This window comes from Mastigoproctus giganteus, chromosome 14 (assembly GCF_048544385.1).
Source record: "Mastigoproctus giganteus isolate SK-2022 chromosome 14, ASM4854438v1, whole genome shotgun sequence".
Taxonomy (NCBI): domain Eukaryota; kingdom Metazoa; phylum Arthropoda; class Arachnida; order Uropygi; family Thelyphonidae; genus Mastigoproctus; species Mastigoproctus giganteus.
The window spans coordinates 88,083,263-88,100,559 of record NC_143588.1 but is presented as its reverse complement, the minus strand read 5'-3'; the positions used below and the strand labels follow the sequence as shown (position 1 = coordinate 88,100,559).

The following is a 17,297-nucleotide window of genomic DNA, read 5'->3' as shown; positions in this document are numbered from 1 at the left end:
AAAAATGTGACATCAAGTATGCAATTTTTTAGGCCTTTTCAATTAATTTTTTTACCCCCGCCCTAACCAGCCTAGAGCTTATGAAACCCGACACTTGATTCGTTTCTTGGTGTAAAGCGCGCGAATTTATTTTTACGGAGAGGAGCAGTTCTGATAAACAACTCCGCGTGAATACGAGCGAAGCGTGGGAGGTATATATCACGTTACCAGTACAAATACATCGAGACGGTAAGGGAGAAGTGTAAATAAACAAAAGACGAACAGGAGCAACTGTTTTTGACATAAGAAGCAATAAAGCCATACAGTACCAATAACAGTTTATGGAAGGTGAACAGATCGTATATCCTATCTTCAACGTGTATTGCTCCTACGAACAGAAGATCAAGGAAATTCATCTGTTGGAAACGGGAAAAACTGGTGTAAAACTGATATTTCACTGCATTATACTGATATATCACAGATAACACTGCAATGCGCATTTGATAAAAAAAAAAAAAAGTTCGCTTTATTGTAATTGTTTTTAGTAAACAATATCAGAACAGCAGTTTCCATCTTCTAACCAAATTTCGAGAAAATATTTCCACCCATAGCTGCGTTATAAACTTCTAAACTTCGAAACTGGTGCATCAAAAGAAAGAAAAACAAAATCATCCGCTATGAATTTCTTTCTTTCTTGAAATGTGTATTGTTCATATTTGTGAACTGCAATATTTGTAACAATACAAAGCTAACAGATTACAACTAACGGCTGCTCAAAAAGTATCGTTAGAAGATATTTGCTTGTTATGCTTTGATGTCATAATGTTAGAAAGTAAAAATGCAAAATATTGTTCTCTAAAACAATTGCAGTTTCGGCATCCTAGGATGAAGCTGACTTAGAGCTGCAGTGCTGTTTTTTTTATTATTATTTATTTTCTTTATTTATTTTTTGCTTTTGTATGGGCGGCTCCTAGAACAAAAGTTCATCTCGGCCTCGTTGCTCTGTTCAGTTTTTACGCATTGTCAGGGTAAGGCCATTGTGTGTCGTGAAAAAAAAAAAAAAAAAAAAAAAAATCATCCCGCTTAGGAATATCCCATGTTGGATGAAGACAGATGAAAAGGAAGGCAAGAGAGAGAGAAAAAAATTTTTCATCCCGCACTGGAGAAAGTGACAGGAAAGAAAAACTGTTTGTGAGCTTATGTGTGTGTTCTGTATTGTGATGTTGTATTTGGGCATTCTGGCTACCTGGAAGCAGCGATCACCAGGACGACTGCCTCCAGGTACTCGTCCCTAGCAGGAGGGCAAGATCTCCCCTACTAACTGCACGCCCTCCTCCCTGGGGAACTACTAGTAGTAGTAGTAGTAGTAGTGGTGGCATGTGATGCAAGAAAGCAAGTGTACGAGCTTATGCAGCATCAGCCAAAAAAAAAAGTTCCCAGGGAGGAAAGAAAAACTTGTATAAGATAAAGAGAGGGAAGGAGAAAAGAGGAGAAGCACTATCCCGGCCCAGGGAAGCCCCAATCCAGGATGGATTCCTAGAATAACACAAGAAAAAAAAAAAATAATAATAATAATATAATAAAATAAAATAAATAAATAATAATAAATAAAATAAATGAAAGTTAGCGCTCTAGACCTTTGACAATCTCTTGGCCTTCTGCCCACCAAAAGGGTATTTTTTATTTCTCTCTCTCTCTCTCTCTCTCTCTCTCTCTCTCTCTCTCTCTCTCTCTCTCTCTCTCTCTCTCTCTCTCTCCAGGGTCGGACTAGAAAGGGTGGACTCCCTCCCCTAAGGAGTTTTTTCCCCTCAAGTGAAAGAAGGGAATTGGAAATTTCATGAAAATGAACCCTGTTTTTCTTCATTCGGTGAACGGCTACTCTGTCAGCGCAAGAGAAGTGAAATTACATTTGCAGCTCAGAATGGAATTCAAACATTGAAACACATGACATTTTATGTTGAATTTTTCGGGCATTGTGTGATAATGAAAATTCAATTTTTCTCTGGAAATTTTTTGATGATATCAAATGCATATCAAGGAAATATTGAAGTATTCAATAACAATTATTTACAATTTCCCAATCCCTCACTACGAGTAACGGATTGTTCTCACAATCTGTTACTAGCTGCGCATTTTTTTTTTTTTTCGTTTGTACACCAGTGAGATGCATGTGAAGTTCCTTTGATATCAGTTTTCGAAGTTTATAACGCAGCTACGAATAGAAATACTTTCTTGAAATTTCGTAAGAAGATCAAATATACATCCATGAAACTGCTGTTCCGATTCAGTCCTCTAGAAACAATTACAATAAAGCGAACTTTTTTTTTTTATGAAATGCGCATTGTAGTGATCAGTTTTACGACAGTTTTTTTCTTTCTGCTTCCAGTAGATGAATTTCCTTGATTTTTTTTTTTTTTAGTAGATAATACATATTGAAGAAAGGAAATGCAATATTTTAGTTTTTCAAAACCAATTCGTTGCAATTCTTTCGTACAACAATTACGAAAAGCAATAAAGCTACTGTTGTGAGTGAGCCATGCAAATTAGTGTTCGCAAGTAATGATGCTCAACTGTTTGTTTTCCACGAAAGTTGTTTACAGTTTCATTTTCTCCTTGGATCACCTTGGTAACGCTAATGACGTAAGCTTGACCAGTCAATTATCTCTCTGCGTGCGTTGATTCGTTTTAGCCAGAGGCGCCGAGCTGACGCGCGAATTTTGAACTAATGAAGTAACGCATTTTATTTTCAAAGCTTGGATCTTGTTTTGCCGACATCAAAATTTAATAAATTGAAATGTGATTGTACATTTTTGCTGTTTTAGAGTGAATTAATAGTTTTTGCTGAGCGCTAAAGGTAGGAAATCAAAGAATATACTTCTGTTTATGTATATTGAGAGTTTCAATTTGGAAAATTGAGTAGAAATTATGAAAATTATTAGTTTTCTTCGGGGGGGAGCAACTTTCGAGTTAGGGTTAAAAATTAGACAAAAACAGGGCGGACCAGGCTCGGGTTAACAACTTTTAACTGTGTATGTATGTATGTATGTATGTATATATATATATATATATATATATATATATATATATATATATATATATATACACACACACACACACATATAAATGAGTTTTTCAATGTAACTCTTTAAAGGAAAAGTTTAAAGAGTTGCACAGAAAAGAGGTATACAGTAGATGAAATATTTTCAGTGAAAGCAAGTTTAATAAATTAGGTATGACAGATGCACCTAAAAGTGTAAGGCAGCATTAAAGGATGCAAGAGTATATGTAAGTTGTAATAATATTAATTTAATTAAGTATGCATAAATGGATGTGAAAGTTACACAAGGTGCCAGTAACTATAAGGGTGAGGAAAGTAGAAAAAGAAGAGTAGTAGATTAGTGAAAGGTGAAAGAATGATAACATCATAGAGGTTATGATTCATCCCTTTCCTTCCCTTCTATTCAAGAAGGAAAGGGAATCAGATTGGACCACTTAACATAGATGGGTTGACTATTGATGATCATGCTCTCAGGTAGCTGATAAACTGAATGAGTATTTTGCATCTATATTCATACATGAGGAGTTATTCAATGAGGGGAGTGTCAGAAGTTTATCAAACACTAACAGGGAGCTAAGTGATTTTGTAATAACTGAGAGCAATGTGGAGGAGAAATTGTTGAAGTTAAACATAACGAAGGCACCTGGGGTGGACGGGATCTATCCAGTTATATTAAAGGAGGCGGCAAAGGAAGTAAGCATTCCCTTAGCCATAATTATGAGAGCTTCCTTGGACTCAGGGGAGGTCCCCATGGACTGGAGGTGTGCAAATGTATCACCAATTCACAAAGGAGGTTCAAAAGGTGACAGAAGTAACTACAGACCTATTAGTTTAGCTTGTGTTCAGGGGAAAATAATGGAATCACCGGTTAAAGAAGCATTGCAGGATCATCTAGACAATACTGCAGTAATATTTAAGACACAGCATGGGTTTGTCAAAGGGAGGTCTTGTCTGACCAATTTGATTGGATACTATGATGTGGTCACAGAGGAACTGAATGCCAAAAATAAGTTTGATATCATATACTTGGATTTCAGTAAAGCTTTTGATACTGTTGCACATGGAAGACTGCTGTACAAATTGGAGAGGTATGGCATCAAGGGCAAGCTGCTACAATGGATAAAGGGATGGTTGAGTGGGAGACAACAGAGAGTGGTAATCAATGGACACTGCTCTTCGTGGACAAATGTTATTAGTGGAGTTCCCCAGGGTTCAGTGTTGGGCCCATTGTTGTTTGGTATATTTATCAATGATATTGATGAAGGTATATCAGGTTTAATGTCCAAGTTTGCAGATGATACAAAGGATGGCAGGGTTGTTAACGACAGTAATGACAGTATGCTACTACAACTGGATCTAGATAAGTTGGGAAAATGGGCTGAGAAGTGGCAACTGGAGTTTAATATTGGCAAATGCAAAGTACTGTACATGGGTAGCAAAAACCGAAGAGAAATGTACCAACTGGGTGGTACACACTCAGGGAAGACCTGGGAGTAATTGTGCAGCCAAATATGAAGTTCACTGACAGTGCAGACGGACTGCCAGGGCATGTCATGGAGTCTTGTCAATGATATATAGGAATATTGCTAGCAGAGACAGGGAGGTGATAACCCATTATACAAGGCAATGGTCAGGCCACACCTAGAGTACTGTGTACAGGTCTGGAGGCCTCATTTTAGGAAGGATGTAGAGTTGCTAGAACGAGCACAAAGAATGGCAACAAGATTGGTGAGGGGAACAAAAGGGTGCTCTTACCAAGAAAGACTTACGTTCTGCAAATTGCAGCACCTAGAAAGTAGACACCTGTGAGGTGATCTGATTGAGGTATATAAGGCCTTGAACGGTTTGAGCAAGCTGAATGCTGATGGGATTCTTTGTCTTGCTTAGACTAAGAACCTGAGGGAGTACAGTTTCAAACTGGGGAAAGATAGTTGTAGAATATACGTGCAGAAATTTGCCTTTAGCCAGCGGGTAGTTGATTGGTGGAACAGGCTTCCATCTTTTGTTGTTGAAGCAAATAGCCGAAATAAATTTAAGGCTGAGCTGGATGGGCATTTGGAACGAATGGAGGGATGAAATGGGAGGGTTTTTTTGGCTGATGCTGCATAAGCTTGCATTATTGCAACGTATGCCTCTACTAATGCTAATGATGAATTAAGTAAATTATGGGCTGAATTGCCAAGCCCATATAAAGTGTGGGAACTGTAAAGTAAAATTAGTACAACAAAATACTAATAAAATGAAAATGGTATAGCTGTCATCAGATATAGGGAAACATATTTAGTAAGTGGTCTAATATAGGTAATGCAAAAAATGCTTGATCTGATGTCGGCTGAAATAAATATTAATATATGATCAGGTATTTTATCAGGGGACTACACCTGACCATGTATCAAGAACTGTGTTTCTAATACTTGTCCATAGTAGTAGAAGAAAAGTGAAAGGCCAAAAAGGAATGAAAAGAAATTAGCATTTTCTAATACAGTATGGACAAAGCAGTCCCAACGCAGTGTAATTTATTTAGGTAAAAATAAGTATCGAGTTGGGATAAAAATGGTTAATATCAATATGTTTAATATAAGTATCAAGTTAGGATAAAAATGGTTAATATAAATATGTGGAATTTAGTGTAGGAATTGTTGTTGTTGTTTGCTGGATTTATTGGTGCAAGGGCTACTAAGGCCATAATGTACAGTGTAGGATTTAATTTTGTAAAGATAAGAAATCAATGTATTTTACAAAATAGATTTGGAACAAGCAAATGATATAAGGGTGAGGTATTAAATTGAGGATGGGGAAGGGAAAAAGGATTATTTAAATTAATAAAGTTGAAAAATAGCAATAGAAGTAGGATAGTAGTAGTGTTCGTTTCACCCTCATATTACAGTTATTTCCTTGTATTGTAATATGAGGGTGAAACAAATGCTCCTACTATCCTATTTATATTGCTATTTTTTGTCTTTATTAATTTAAATAATCCTTTTTCCCTTCCCCATCCTCAATTTAATAATACCTCACCCTTATATCATTTGATTGTTCCAAATCTATTTTGTAAAATACATTGATTTCTTATCTTTATGAAATTAAATCGTACACTAAATTCTACATATTTATATTAAACTTATTGATATTAACCATTTTTATCCCAACTTGATACTTATATTAAACATACTGATACTTATTTTTACCTAAATTAATTTTTCCCTAAATAAATTACACCGCATTGGGACTACTTTGTCCATGCTGTATAGAAAATGCTAATTTCTTTCCATTCCTTTTTGGCCTTTCGCTTTTCTTCTACTACTATGGACAAGTATAGAAACGCAGTCCCTGATACATGGTCAGGTGTAGTCCCCTGATGAAATACCTGATCATGTATCAATATTTATTTCAGCTGATATCAGATCAAGCATTTTTTGCATTACCTATATTAAACTAATTATATTCCCCCCCCATATCTGACGACAGCTATACCATTTTCATTTTATTAGTATTTTGTTGTACTAATTTTACTTTACAGTTCCCCCACTTTATATTGGCTTGGCAATTCAGCCCATAATTTACTTAATTCATCATAACCACTAGGATGTTAACATTCTTTCACCTTTCACTAATCTACTACTCTTCTTTTTCTACTTTCCTCACACTTATAGTTACTGGAACCTTGTGTAACTTTCACATCCATTTATGTATACTTAATTAAATTAATATTATTACAACAAATATATATATATATATATACACCAAGTGGTTATAAAATAAGTTTCCCTATTCCGGAGACCCTAGTGTCAAAAACAGTTAGTGACAGCACTGTGAAAACCGGTGGGTATATCATTTAGGGTGTGGAGAAGCAATTTGTAGAAGAAAAAAATTAGTTTGAATTTCCACCGCCAGGAGAGAAATTGGCACTATAGAACATGAGATGGAATACTAAACTTAGGATTAGATTTTAATATCAGAACTTAGAAATCTACAGATATTGTTCTATACTTGAGATGACATTCTGAAAATGGAGGACTGTGAGCGACACAGTTTCGTGTAGCATCTCATTGGGGATGTTGGCTACATGCTGTTTAATGCTTGCTTTTAAATTGACAAGTGTCTATATGCCGTCATGGTAAACTCTGTCTTTCGGGTATCCCCATAGCCGGAACTCACAGGGATTGAGATCTGATGATCGGGCCAGCCAGAACTGCAGAAAATCTCTATAAATGATACGATCATTTCGAAATGTTGAATGGGGCAGTTCCTTCACTTGTCGATCAACATGGGGAGGGGCATCATCTTGCACGAACACTACGGTCTCCAAGCATTGCCTTTCTTGCAGAGCGGAAATAATGTGATATCTTAGAAAAGCGCAGCACCGTGCACCTTATGGGGCCATGAGGTGTAGATTCTTCAAAGAAAAATGGTCCGATTATAAACTCTGCTGTGAATCCACACCATACTGTAACGTATGAACTTTGTAGTGGCGTTTCATGCACAGCAGATGGACGAGAATATTCTCGGCACTTTTGTGCATTTACAGCCCCATGAAGAGTGAAATGTGCCTCATTAGACCACAAGATCATTCGAGCCCATGTACTGTCAAGTTCCATACGAGCCAGAAATCGTAGAGCAAAGTCTATTCGTTTTTGCTGATCACAAGACTAGTTCTTGCACTACGTGAATCTTGTATGGGAACCAGTGTAAAATTATTCTAAGCACTTTACGTACAGTAGACCAAGGAAGGTTCAAGTCTCTTGACGCACCTCTGGCACTACTGACTGGTAGTGTTTCACATCTGACTATTGCAACCACCACTTCATCCACTACTTCCATTCCAATACGTGGTCGTCCCTTGCCTGGAATTATACCTAACCCCCCTGTCGCTTCAAATTTCTTTATTAATTTTCAAAGCCCCACTGACATCAAAGGTCCTTTACACAAACCTTTAAGTTTCTGATATTAATATAGTGCTGCACTAGCGTTACTATTATTCCGGTAGAACAGTTTTACTAAAAGAGCACGTTCCTTTTTTCGTAAGAACCATAATGGTTATTGATGATGGCATTGGCCTTTCTGCTTTTATCTAACAGGATGTCATTTACGTGAGCAGCGTGTCTTGAAATAAATGACAACTTTTACATATGTTCAGCGCCGTTTTTCCCCTGGTGGCAGAAATTTGAACTTTTTTTTTTTTCCTTCTACAAATCACTTCCCCATAGCCTAAATGACATACCCACCAATTTTCACAAGGCTAACTCTAACCATTTTGACACTAGGGTCTCCTGAATGGAGAAACTTATTTTATAACCACCTGGTATATACACACTACTAAGTCTCATGAGTTAATGCATAATTATTTGTTTCCCTAGATCCATTGGTTACTGAACTAGAGCCATGACTATAACAAGAAGTGTTATGCTAGAGAAGGCTGAGATCTGATCCATTATAAAATTTCTTCATTTGCAAGACAAAGAAGTGAAACGGATTCATGAAATCCATTAGAAGATGAAAGCTATACATGAGGAAGATTGCCAATCATATGACACTGTGAAAAATTGGAAAAGACAATTCAGGATTAGTAACTAATCTAACAGGATGTCATTGTACTAACCAAAGGTTAGTACCCACTAACCGACAATGATCTGCTCACACGGCTGCTCTGACAATGGACTTTGGAATCAGGTGTAGCTTTGAAAATCTGCAGCACTCACTTTGTTCCCCTGACTTCTCACCTTCGGACTCCTTCCACTTTCCTAAAATGAAGAAACCATTACAGGGCTGCAGATTTCAGACTGATGAGAAACTAGTTAATGAAGAAGAAGCCTGATTTCCCACTCAAAGTGAGAAGTTCTATTTAAGGGGCGTGAAAGAGCTTATCCATGGATAGGAAAAATATGTAGCTCTATATAGCTACATAGAGTAGGATGAAATTGCCAGCCATGTTTCAAATCCCTAACTCAAATATTTCTGTGTGAGGGTAAATACTTATGATTGCTCCTAGTATTTATACTATCTGAGGTCCCCCACTATCTACAAAAAAGGCAGGGGTTAGCACATTATAGTAGCAGGGTATTTCAGTTATATACTCCTACTACTAGGACATACTGGCCTCTTTCTGAACAACTGATAACTGAATTATGCTGAGTAAACCACAAAATAATAATAATAATAATAATAATAATAAAATCCCTCTGCAGAACTCTGACTAATTCTTGCAGCATCAATTATATAAATATAATTCATAAACCACTGAAAATGCTACTGTATATTAAAATTAATCAGAGTGAGAGAGATTTTTTCATACTTATTATAAGGCAAGTAGATACATATTACCACTTGAAAAGAAAAAAAAAGTATATATATATATATATATATATATATATATATATATATATATATCTCTACATACACTACCTAGAATTACAACTCTTTGAAGCTATATCAAATGTACAAATATAATGCCCATTACTCATAATAACTACAATGCAATATACAACCGTCTATAACTGAAAAGGTGCATTATAGCCATAGCAACTTATGCACCATCAAACCCCCATAACAACATCTATAACTGAAACTTTATTAAAATAATAATAACATAAGACCAAATCAAATTTTGTAAAAATAGAAGTATACAAATAAAATAAATACACTGACTGTACAATAAAACTGATAAAATGATAGATGAAAATAAAATAAAATATGAAATTACACTATACGGAATTAAAAATGATAAAAACAGCCATAGCTTTCAGAGGCTACCGCCTCCTTTATCAACAGTAAGACTTACCAAAGACTTACCACGGCATATCCTTAAATAACTGCAGGATCACGGCTCACAGCATGTGTTATCATGGAAGCATGGGCATTATCCTCCATGGGATGAACAGTTCCGCCTGGCATGCTCACAAGCCATTTCCAGTTTCCATGCACATGTGGAGGATAATGCCCATGCTCCTACAATAACACGTGCTGCGAGCCATGATTATGCAGTTGTTTAAGGATATACTGTGACAGTTAAGTCTTACCGTTGATAAAGGAGATGGTCGCCTCTGAAAGATACAGTTGTTTTTATCATTTTTAATTCCGTATGGCATAATTTCATATTTTATTTTAATCGCTTTTATTGTACAATCAGTGTATTTTATTTGTATACTTTATTTTTACAAAATTTGATCCAGTCTTATATTATTATTATTTTAATAAAGTTTCAGTCATAGATGGTTGGTGTGTTGCATTGCAATTATTATGAGTCAGAACATTCCTAACCCAAGAGGCCTATTTGAAGTAATGCCCATTATTAGATATACAAAATTAATGCATAAAATATTTCAAGAATTACAATGCAAATTCCCAACATCAAAATGACTGAATGGAGTTAAGAGTTTCATGTCTGGGTTTCTGTTATACTTTTCCCTAATTTGAAACAAAATTTGATGCAAATTCGTTACTCAATAAAATCACTCCTTGTAAAATGCCACAAAACACATAAAACACCTTCTATTCAACACATGCTAATTTAGACTGACTGTAGTTAAATGCATGATCCATGTGTTACTAAGTCTAAGAAAGCACCAAACATGTTGTAACAAGTCACAACTCACTATAATACCACAATTTCAAGGTTTGTCAGCCCATGAACTTTTTGATCACATCTCATATATAATATCAAATTCTCATATTATTGGCCTTATTATCACTGTCTGACAGTAGGCATTTCTTAATCCATATTAATTCTTCACCTAGCTTTACATTTTGCTCATATAATCTTATTTTAATATAATTCCTATCAGTAATTTTTCTCATAGTTTCACATCTCACTCATTTAACTAGGTTTGATTGAAGTAAAATTTAATAATAACTGATAAAGTTTCCCATTTGGGAACTTTTACCAGTTATTTAATAAATTTTACTTCACTAGCAGTTATTGCTTCTATCATGCCCCCAAGTTTTGGAATATTAATGATTCATCTTGCAATTTTTTTCATCCTTAGATATTTGGCATGTTTTTATTACCCATAGTTTGTGATAACGAGTAAAAAGCTTTCATTGAAACAGATAAGTGCAAACTGTAACATTGCATAAGGAAACGTTCCAGCCATTCAAAATGTATTCAGCTTTGTGCAAAGTTTAGAATTAGTTGATCTCTTCATATATGTTGTTTTTACCAGTAATTTAATCTTAGCAGGTGGTGTTTCATATTTGTGTTGTGTTTCATATTTATGTGGTTACACTTAAGGTGTGTGTGGATGGGGGGGGGGGTAAACATAATTATACAATGAAAATATATAGAAATAACTTTCTATTAGAAACATGAATATTATCTCTAATGTGTAACAACAGCAAGTACAAATAAACTGCTATTAAATACTCTTTTTTAAACAAAACCTTACTCTTTGAATCCAAACGAAATGCCCAAATACTCCTAGCTGTTATGTTAAATAATAAAATATAAATATAACAATGATTTTTTGTACCTTCACAATTTTAAGATCTTCAATGACCAACTGCCTTGTGATTTCCAAGTGACGAACTAACCACATCTTATCTTTAGCCCTTTCTTCTAATTGATTTCCTTCAATTCTGTAAGGTGTAAAAATTCTTTTTACATATATTCTTTAACTAAATTTTCACATAATCTGGTGTTAAGAGTATACTCAGTTATAAAGACTACCAAGCTGATCTTGCACTACTATGCTTCATAGACAGAGCTTGAAGAAGTTAGATATTCACTATTCATAACTTTCATAACTTGTGATGCACAGTAAGTAGCTTAATATAGGCTTCATAGCTTATTTAGTTAAGTAATCAGTAAAATGCATATAGTGTATGTGTATGTATACATATATATATATATATATATATATATAATTTTTAAGTAATTAATAAGACACATGTGCTTTTCTTTATCATGGTGTTTTACTGTATATTTTCCCAATTTTATAACATTGACAAAATTAAACATAGTCCATTAGCAGTCCAAAACACCATGACCTGCTCTTGCAGCCTGTCTGCATTGCTCAGAAAACTTCATATCTGACTGCACAATTACTCCCACGTCTTTTTCATTTTCTACCACCTTAAGTGTAGTACCACACAGTTGGTACGTTCCTCTGGGGTTACTTCTACCCATATGCAGTACTTTGCATTTGTCAATGGTAAACTTCAGTTGCCACTTCTTAGCCCATCTGCCCAAATTATCTAGATGCTGTTGCAGTAGCACACTGCCATTACTGTCATTAACAAATCTGCCAACCTTTGTATCATCTGCAAACTTGGACACTAAGCCTGATATAGCTTCATCAATATCATTGATAAATATACAAAACAACAGTGGGCCCAACACCAAACCCTGTGGAACTCCACTAATAATATTAGTCCACGAAGAGCAGTGCCCACTGATTACCACCCTCTATCTTCTCCCACTCAACCACCCTTTTATCCATTGTAGCAACTTACCCTTAATACCATTCTGCTCCAATTTGTACAGTAGTCTTCCATTAGTAAAAAATTCAGAGCTACAGGGCTCAATAACTTCCACGATTTTTTAATTAAACAATTTTTTAATTAATTAAACAAATAAAAAATTGAGGTAATCTCTTACTTTTTTTTAAAGTAGTCTTCCATGTGCAACAGTGTAAAAAGCTTTCCTGAAATCCAAGTATATGATATCAAAATTATTTTTTGCATCCAGTTCCTTTGTTACCACATCATAGTATCCAATCTGCCGACCAGACTAGCCGGGTGGGTAAAGTGCCTACCTGGCAACCCAAAGGTCGTGGGTTCGAATCCCGCCTCAGGCTTGGATATTACAATGGTACCATACTCTCCGGTTGGACCTCACAGCCACGATACACAAAGGAAGCAGGAAAAAACTGGTTCCTTTGTGTATTGCTCACATCATACAATAAAAAATAAAAAAAGTAGCCAATCAAATTTGTCAGATAAGACTTTCCCTTAACAAACCCATGCTGTGTCTGAATTACTGCTGCGATCTTGTCTAGATGATCCTGCAATGCATCTTTAAACAAATGTATCCCCAATTCACAAAGGGGGATCGAAGGGTGACACGAGTAATTACAGACCAGTTAGTTTAACTTCTGTTCCGGGTAAAATAATGGAGTTGCTGGTTAAAGATGCATTGCAGGATCATCTAGACAAGACTGCAGCAATAATTCAGACACAGCATGGGTTTGTTAAAAGAAAGTCTTGTCTGACAAATTTGATAGGATATTATGATGTGGTTACAAAGGAACTGGATGCAAGGAATAATTTTGATATCATATACTTGGATTTCAGGAAAGCTTTTGACACTGTTGCGCATGGAAGACTATTGTACAAATTGGAGCAGAATGGTATTAAGGGTAAGATGCTACAATGGATAAAAGGATGGTTAAGTGCAAGAAGACAGAGGGTGGTAATCAATGGGTGCTGCTCTTCTTGGACTAATGTTATTAGTGGAGTCCCACAGGGTTCGGTGTTGGGTCCACTGTTGTTTTGTATATTTATCAATGATATTGATGAAGGTATATCAGGCTTAGTGTCGAAGTTTGCAGATGATACAAAGGTTGGCAGGGTTGTTAATGACAGTAATGGCAGTGTGCTACTGCAACAGGATCTAGATAATTTGGGCAGATGGGCTAAGAAGTGGCAACTGAAGTTTAACCTTGACAAATGCAAAGTACTGCATATGGGTAGAAGTAACCCCAGAGAAACATACCAACTGTGTGGTACTACACTTAAGGTGGTAGAAAATGAAAAAGACCTGGGAGTAATTGTGCAGGCAGATATGAAGTTTTCTGAGCAATGCAGACAGGCTGCCAGGGCAGGTCATGGGGTTTTGTCAATGATATATAGGAATTTTGCTAGCAGGGAAAAGGAGGTGATTATCCCTCTGTATAAGACAATGGTCAGGCCACGCCTTGAGTACTGCATACAGGTCTGGAGGCTTCATTTTAGGAAGGATGTAGATTTACTTGAGCGTGTACAGAGAAGGGCAACAAGATTGGTGATGGGAATGAAGGGATCCTCTTATCAAGAGAGGCTTAAGTTCTGCAAATTGCAGTGGCTGGAGACTAGGCACCTGCGCGGTGATCTGATTGAGGTGTATATGGCCTTGAATGGGTTGAGCACACTGAATTCTGATGGGATCCTTCCACTTGTTCAGATTACGAACCTAAGGCGGCATAAATTCAAATTAAGAAAAGCCAGATGTAGAATAGATGTGCAGAAATTTGCCTTTAGCCAACAGGTGGTTAATTGCTGGAACAAACTTCCATCTGTTGTTGTAGCAGTTGATAGGTTGAATAAATTTAAGGAGGAACTGGACAGGCATTTGGAGGGAATGGTGTGATTTTTTTTTTTCTGGCTGATGCTGCATAAGCTCATACATTTGCTTTCTTGCATCACATGCCACTACTACTACTACTACATTCTTTTCACTTATTCAATTCCATTCTCTCTGCACTGCATCTCCGGACACCTCAACTTGCTATTCCTATTCAATTGGGGGGGGGCAAACAGGGCTGCATGCCAGGGAGGTATGCAGTGGGTGTAATGATGTTGTTAGTAACTAAGTTTAACACTGATATGATGTATAGTATAATATAGTATAGTAAGGAAGATATAAACATTAAGAGATAATGTTACAAATTGACATAATTTTTTCAGCAGTACAGAGAAGCTATCAGAACATCATGGGTTTCTGTTACTGATATATATAGAATATATACTCACTTTATCTGTGCTGTTTGTCCTGGATAGGGGTCAGTGACATGGATGGAACGCTTCCAAGTAATATGGTTGGCAAAGTCAGTTGGAGTGAGCCCTAGTTCCTGCACATCTTGCTGCACTCTGCTCTTGATTGTCATTTTCGGCCTGCCTCTCCTCCTTTGACTTGGAACTTGGCAGCTAAGAACATGCTTGGTAATGCGGGTAAACTCGTGGCGCTGACATACCCCCACCATCTAAGTCTGTTTTCCCTAAACTTCAAGTTGATGGGTGCAGCTTTCACCTGTCTCACATTTTCATTCCACCTTCTATCTCTCAGGTTTAGTCCCAAACTCAACCTTAGCATTCTCATTTCTGCTGACATTAAAGCCCATCCTTCTTTTCTTCTGGCAGCCCAGCACTCCAAGCCATATAACATACATGGCCTTACCACCTGTTTGTAAATTTTTGATTTCAGTTTAGTTGGCATCTTCTTGTCTTTCAAACCACCAGATATTTCCTGCCACTTGGTCCATCCAGACTACACATGACAGAATATATCATATTCTACATATTCTATATATCATTCTTTTTAGAATATACAGAATAAAAATAGGGTATTTAGTCGCTTATATTTAAAAGAATAGTTAGTCCCCATCTCGAGTAATATTTTAGAAAGAATGTAGTCCTGATGGAATGGTACAAAGCATAACAATGAAATTATTTATGGTGCACAGGAATATTCCTAAAAGGAGAAACTCTAATCATGTAACTGCAAAAATTCTGAAAATGAGGCATATGTACGGTGATCTTAGAGAGAAACTTAATTTAAAGGATAATCAAATAAAAATAATTTCAGACTAGATGTAAATAGGACACTTTGCTTTTAGACAAAAAAGAAATTAACTACTAGAACAATTTTGACAAAAGGCTTCTTATAATCTGGCATAACTTTCCTAACACCTTAGTGATTTTATTGCAGACCAGTTTATACTTACTGCAGTTTTATGTGTGTCCTCGATAATTTACAATCCTATGCATTTTTTCTTCTCTACTACTAGTTGATTCAAAATGACTAAATAATCATTTAGAATTAACCACATTCTCTGCTTAAATCTTCATAATCAGGGCTGCTAGCAGCCCTGGGTATATATATCTCTGTCTCTTTTATTTAGTAATTTTATTTATTATCAGAAATTATAATAAATTTTATTATCATTACTGATAATAAATATGATAATAAATGATTTTATTATCAGCATGGGTTTGTTAAAGGGAGGTCTTGTCTGACCAATTTGATTGGATACTATGATGTGGTCACAAAGGAACTGAATGCCAAAAATAATTTTGATATCATATACTTGGATTTCAGGAAACTTTTGATACTGTTGCACATGGAAGACTGCTGTACAAATTGGAGAGGTATGGCATTAAGGATAAGTTGCTATAATGGATAAAGGGATGGTTGAGTGGGCGACGACAGAGGATGGACACTGCTCTTCATGGTCAAATGTTATTAGTGGAGTTCCCAGGGTTCGGTGTTGGGCCCATTGTTGTTTTGTATATTTATCAATGATATTGATGAAGGTATATCAGGTTTAATGTTCAAGTCTGCAGATAATACAAAGGTTGGCAGGGTGGTTAACGACAGTAAAGACAGTATGCTACTCCAAATGGATCTAGATAAAGTAGGGCAAATGGGCTGAGAAGTGGCAACTGAAGTTTAACATTAACAAATGTAAAGTACTGTATATGGGTAGCAATAATCCAAGTGAAAGTGAAAAATACCTGGGGTTAATTGTTCAGTCAAATATGAAGTTTGCTGAGCAGTGCAGATGGGCTGCCAGGGCAGATCATGGAGTCTTGTCAATGATATATAGGAATTTTGCTGGCAGGGACAGGGAGGTGATTACGTTATACAAGGCAATGGTCAGGCCACACCTAGATACTGTGTACAGGTCTGGAGGCCTCATTTTAGGAGAGATGTAGAGTTGCTAGAACGAGTACAAAGAAGGGCAACAAGATTGGTGAGGGGAACAAAAGGGTGCTCTTACCAAGAAAAGCTTAAGTTCTGCAAATTGCAGTGCCTGGAAAGTAGGCACCGGTGAGGTGATCTGATTGAGGTGTATAAGGCCTTGAATGGGATGAGCAATCTGAATGCTGATGGGATTCTTGCTCTTGCTCAGGTTAAAAACTTGAGGGGGCATAGATTAAAATTGAGGAAAGACAGTTATAGAATAGATGTGTGGAAATTTGCCTTTAGCCAGTGGGTAGCTGTTTGGTGGAACAGACGTCCATCTTTTGTCGTGGAAGTTGATAGCCTAAATAAATTTAAGGCTGAGCGGGACAGGCATTTGAAATGAATGGGAGGGGTTTTTTTTTTTTTTTTGGCTGATGCTGCATAAGCTTGCTTTTTTGCATCGTATGCCTCTACTAATGCTAAATGAATGATCATGCTTCTAAGAAGTCTATCTATTAAGTTTCCACAAAATGCAAAAAAAACTAAATAGTTTTGTTTTTGAAATAAATATATTTTATAATAATAAAATTTTTTGTTATAGTT

The 17,297-nt window shown here is 36.2% G+C and overlaps 1 protein-coding gene across 1 annotated transcript in view; it reads right to left on the bottom strand.

Annotated features, from left to right (window-relative positions):
* The window catches only part of Sec6 (Exocyst complex component Sec6), a 347,920-nt gene that overhangs the window by 232,392 nt on the left and 98,231 nt on the right, over positions 1-17,297 (bottom strand). The window contains exon 8 of the mRNA XM_090388448.1: positions 11,503-11,608. Coding sequence (XP_090244574.1) covers positions 11,503-11,608 — 106 coding nt within the window. The remainder of the gene's footprint in view (positions 1-11,502; positions 11,609-17,297) is intronic.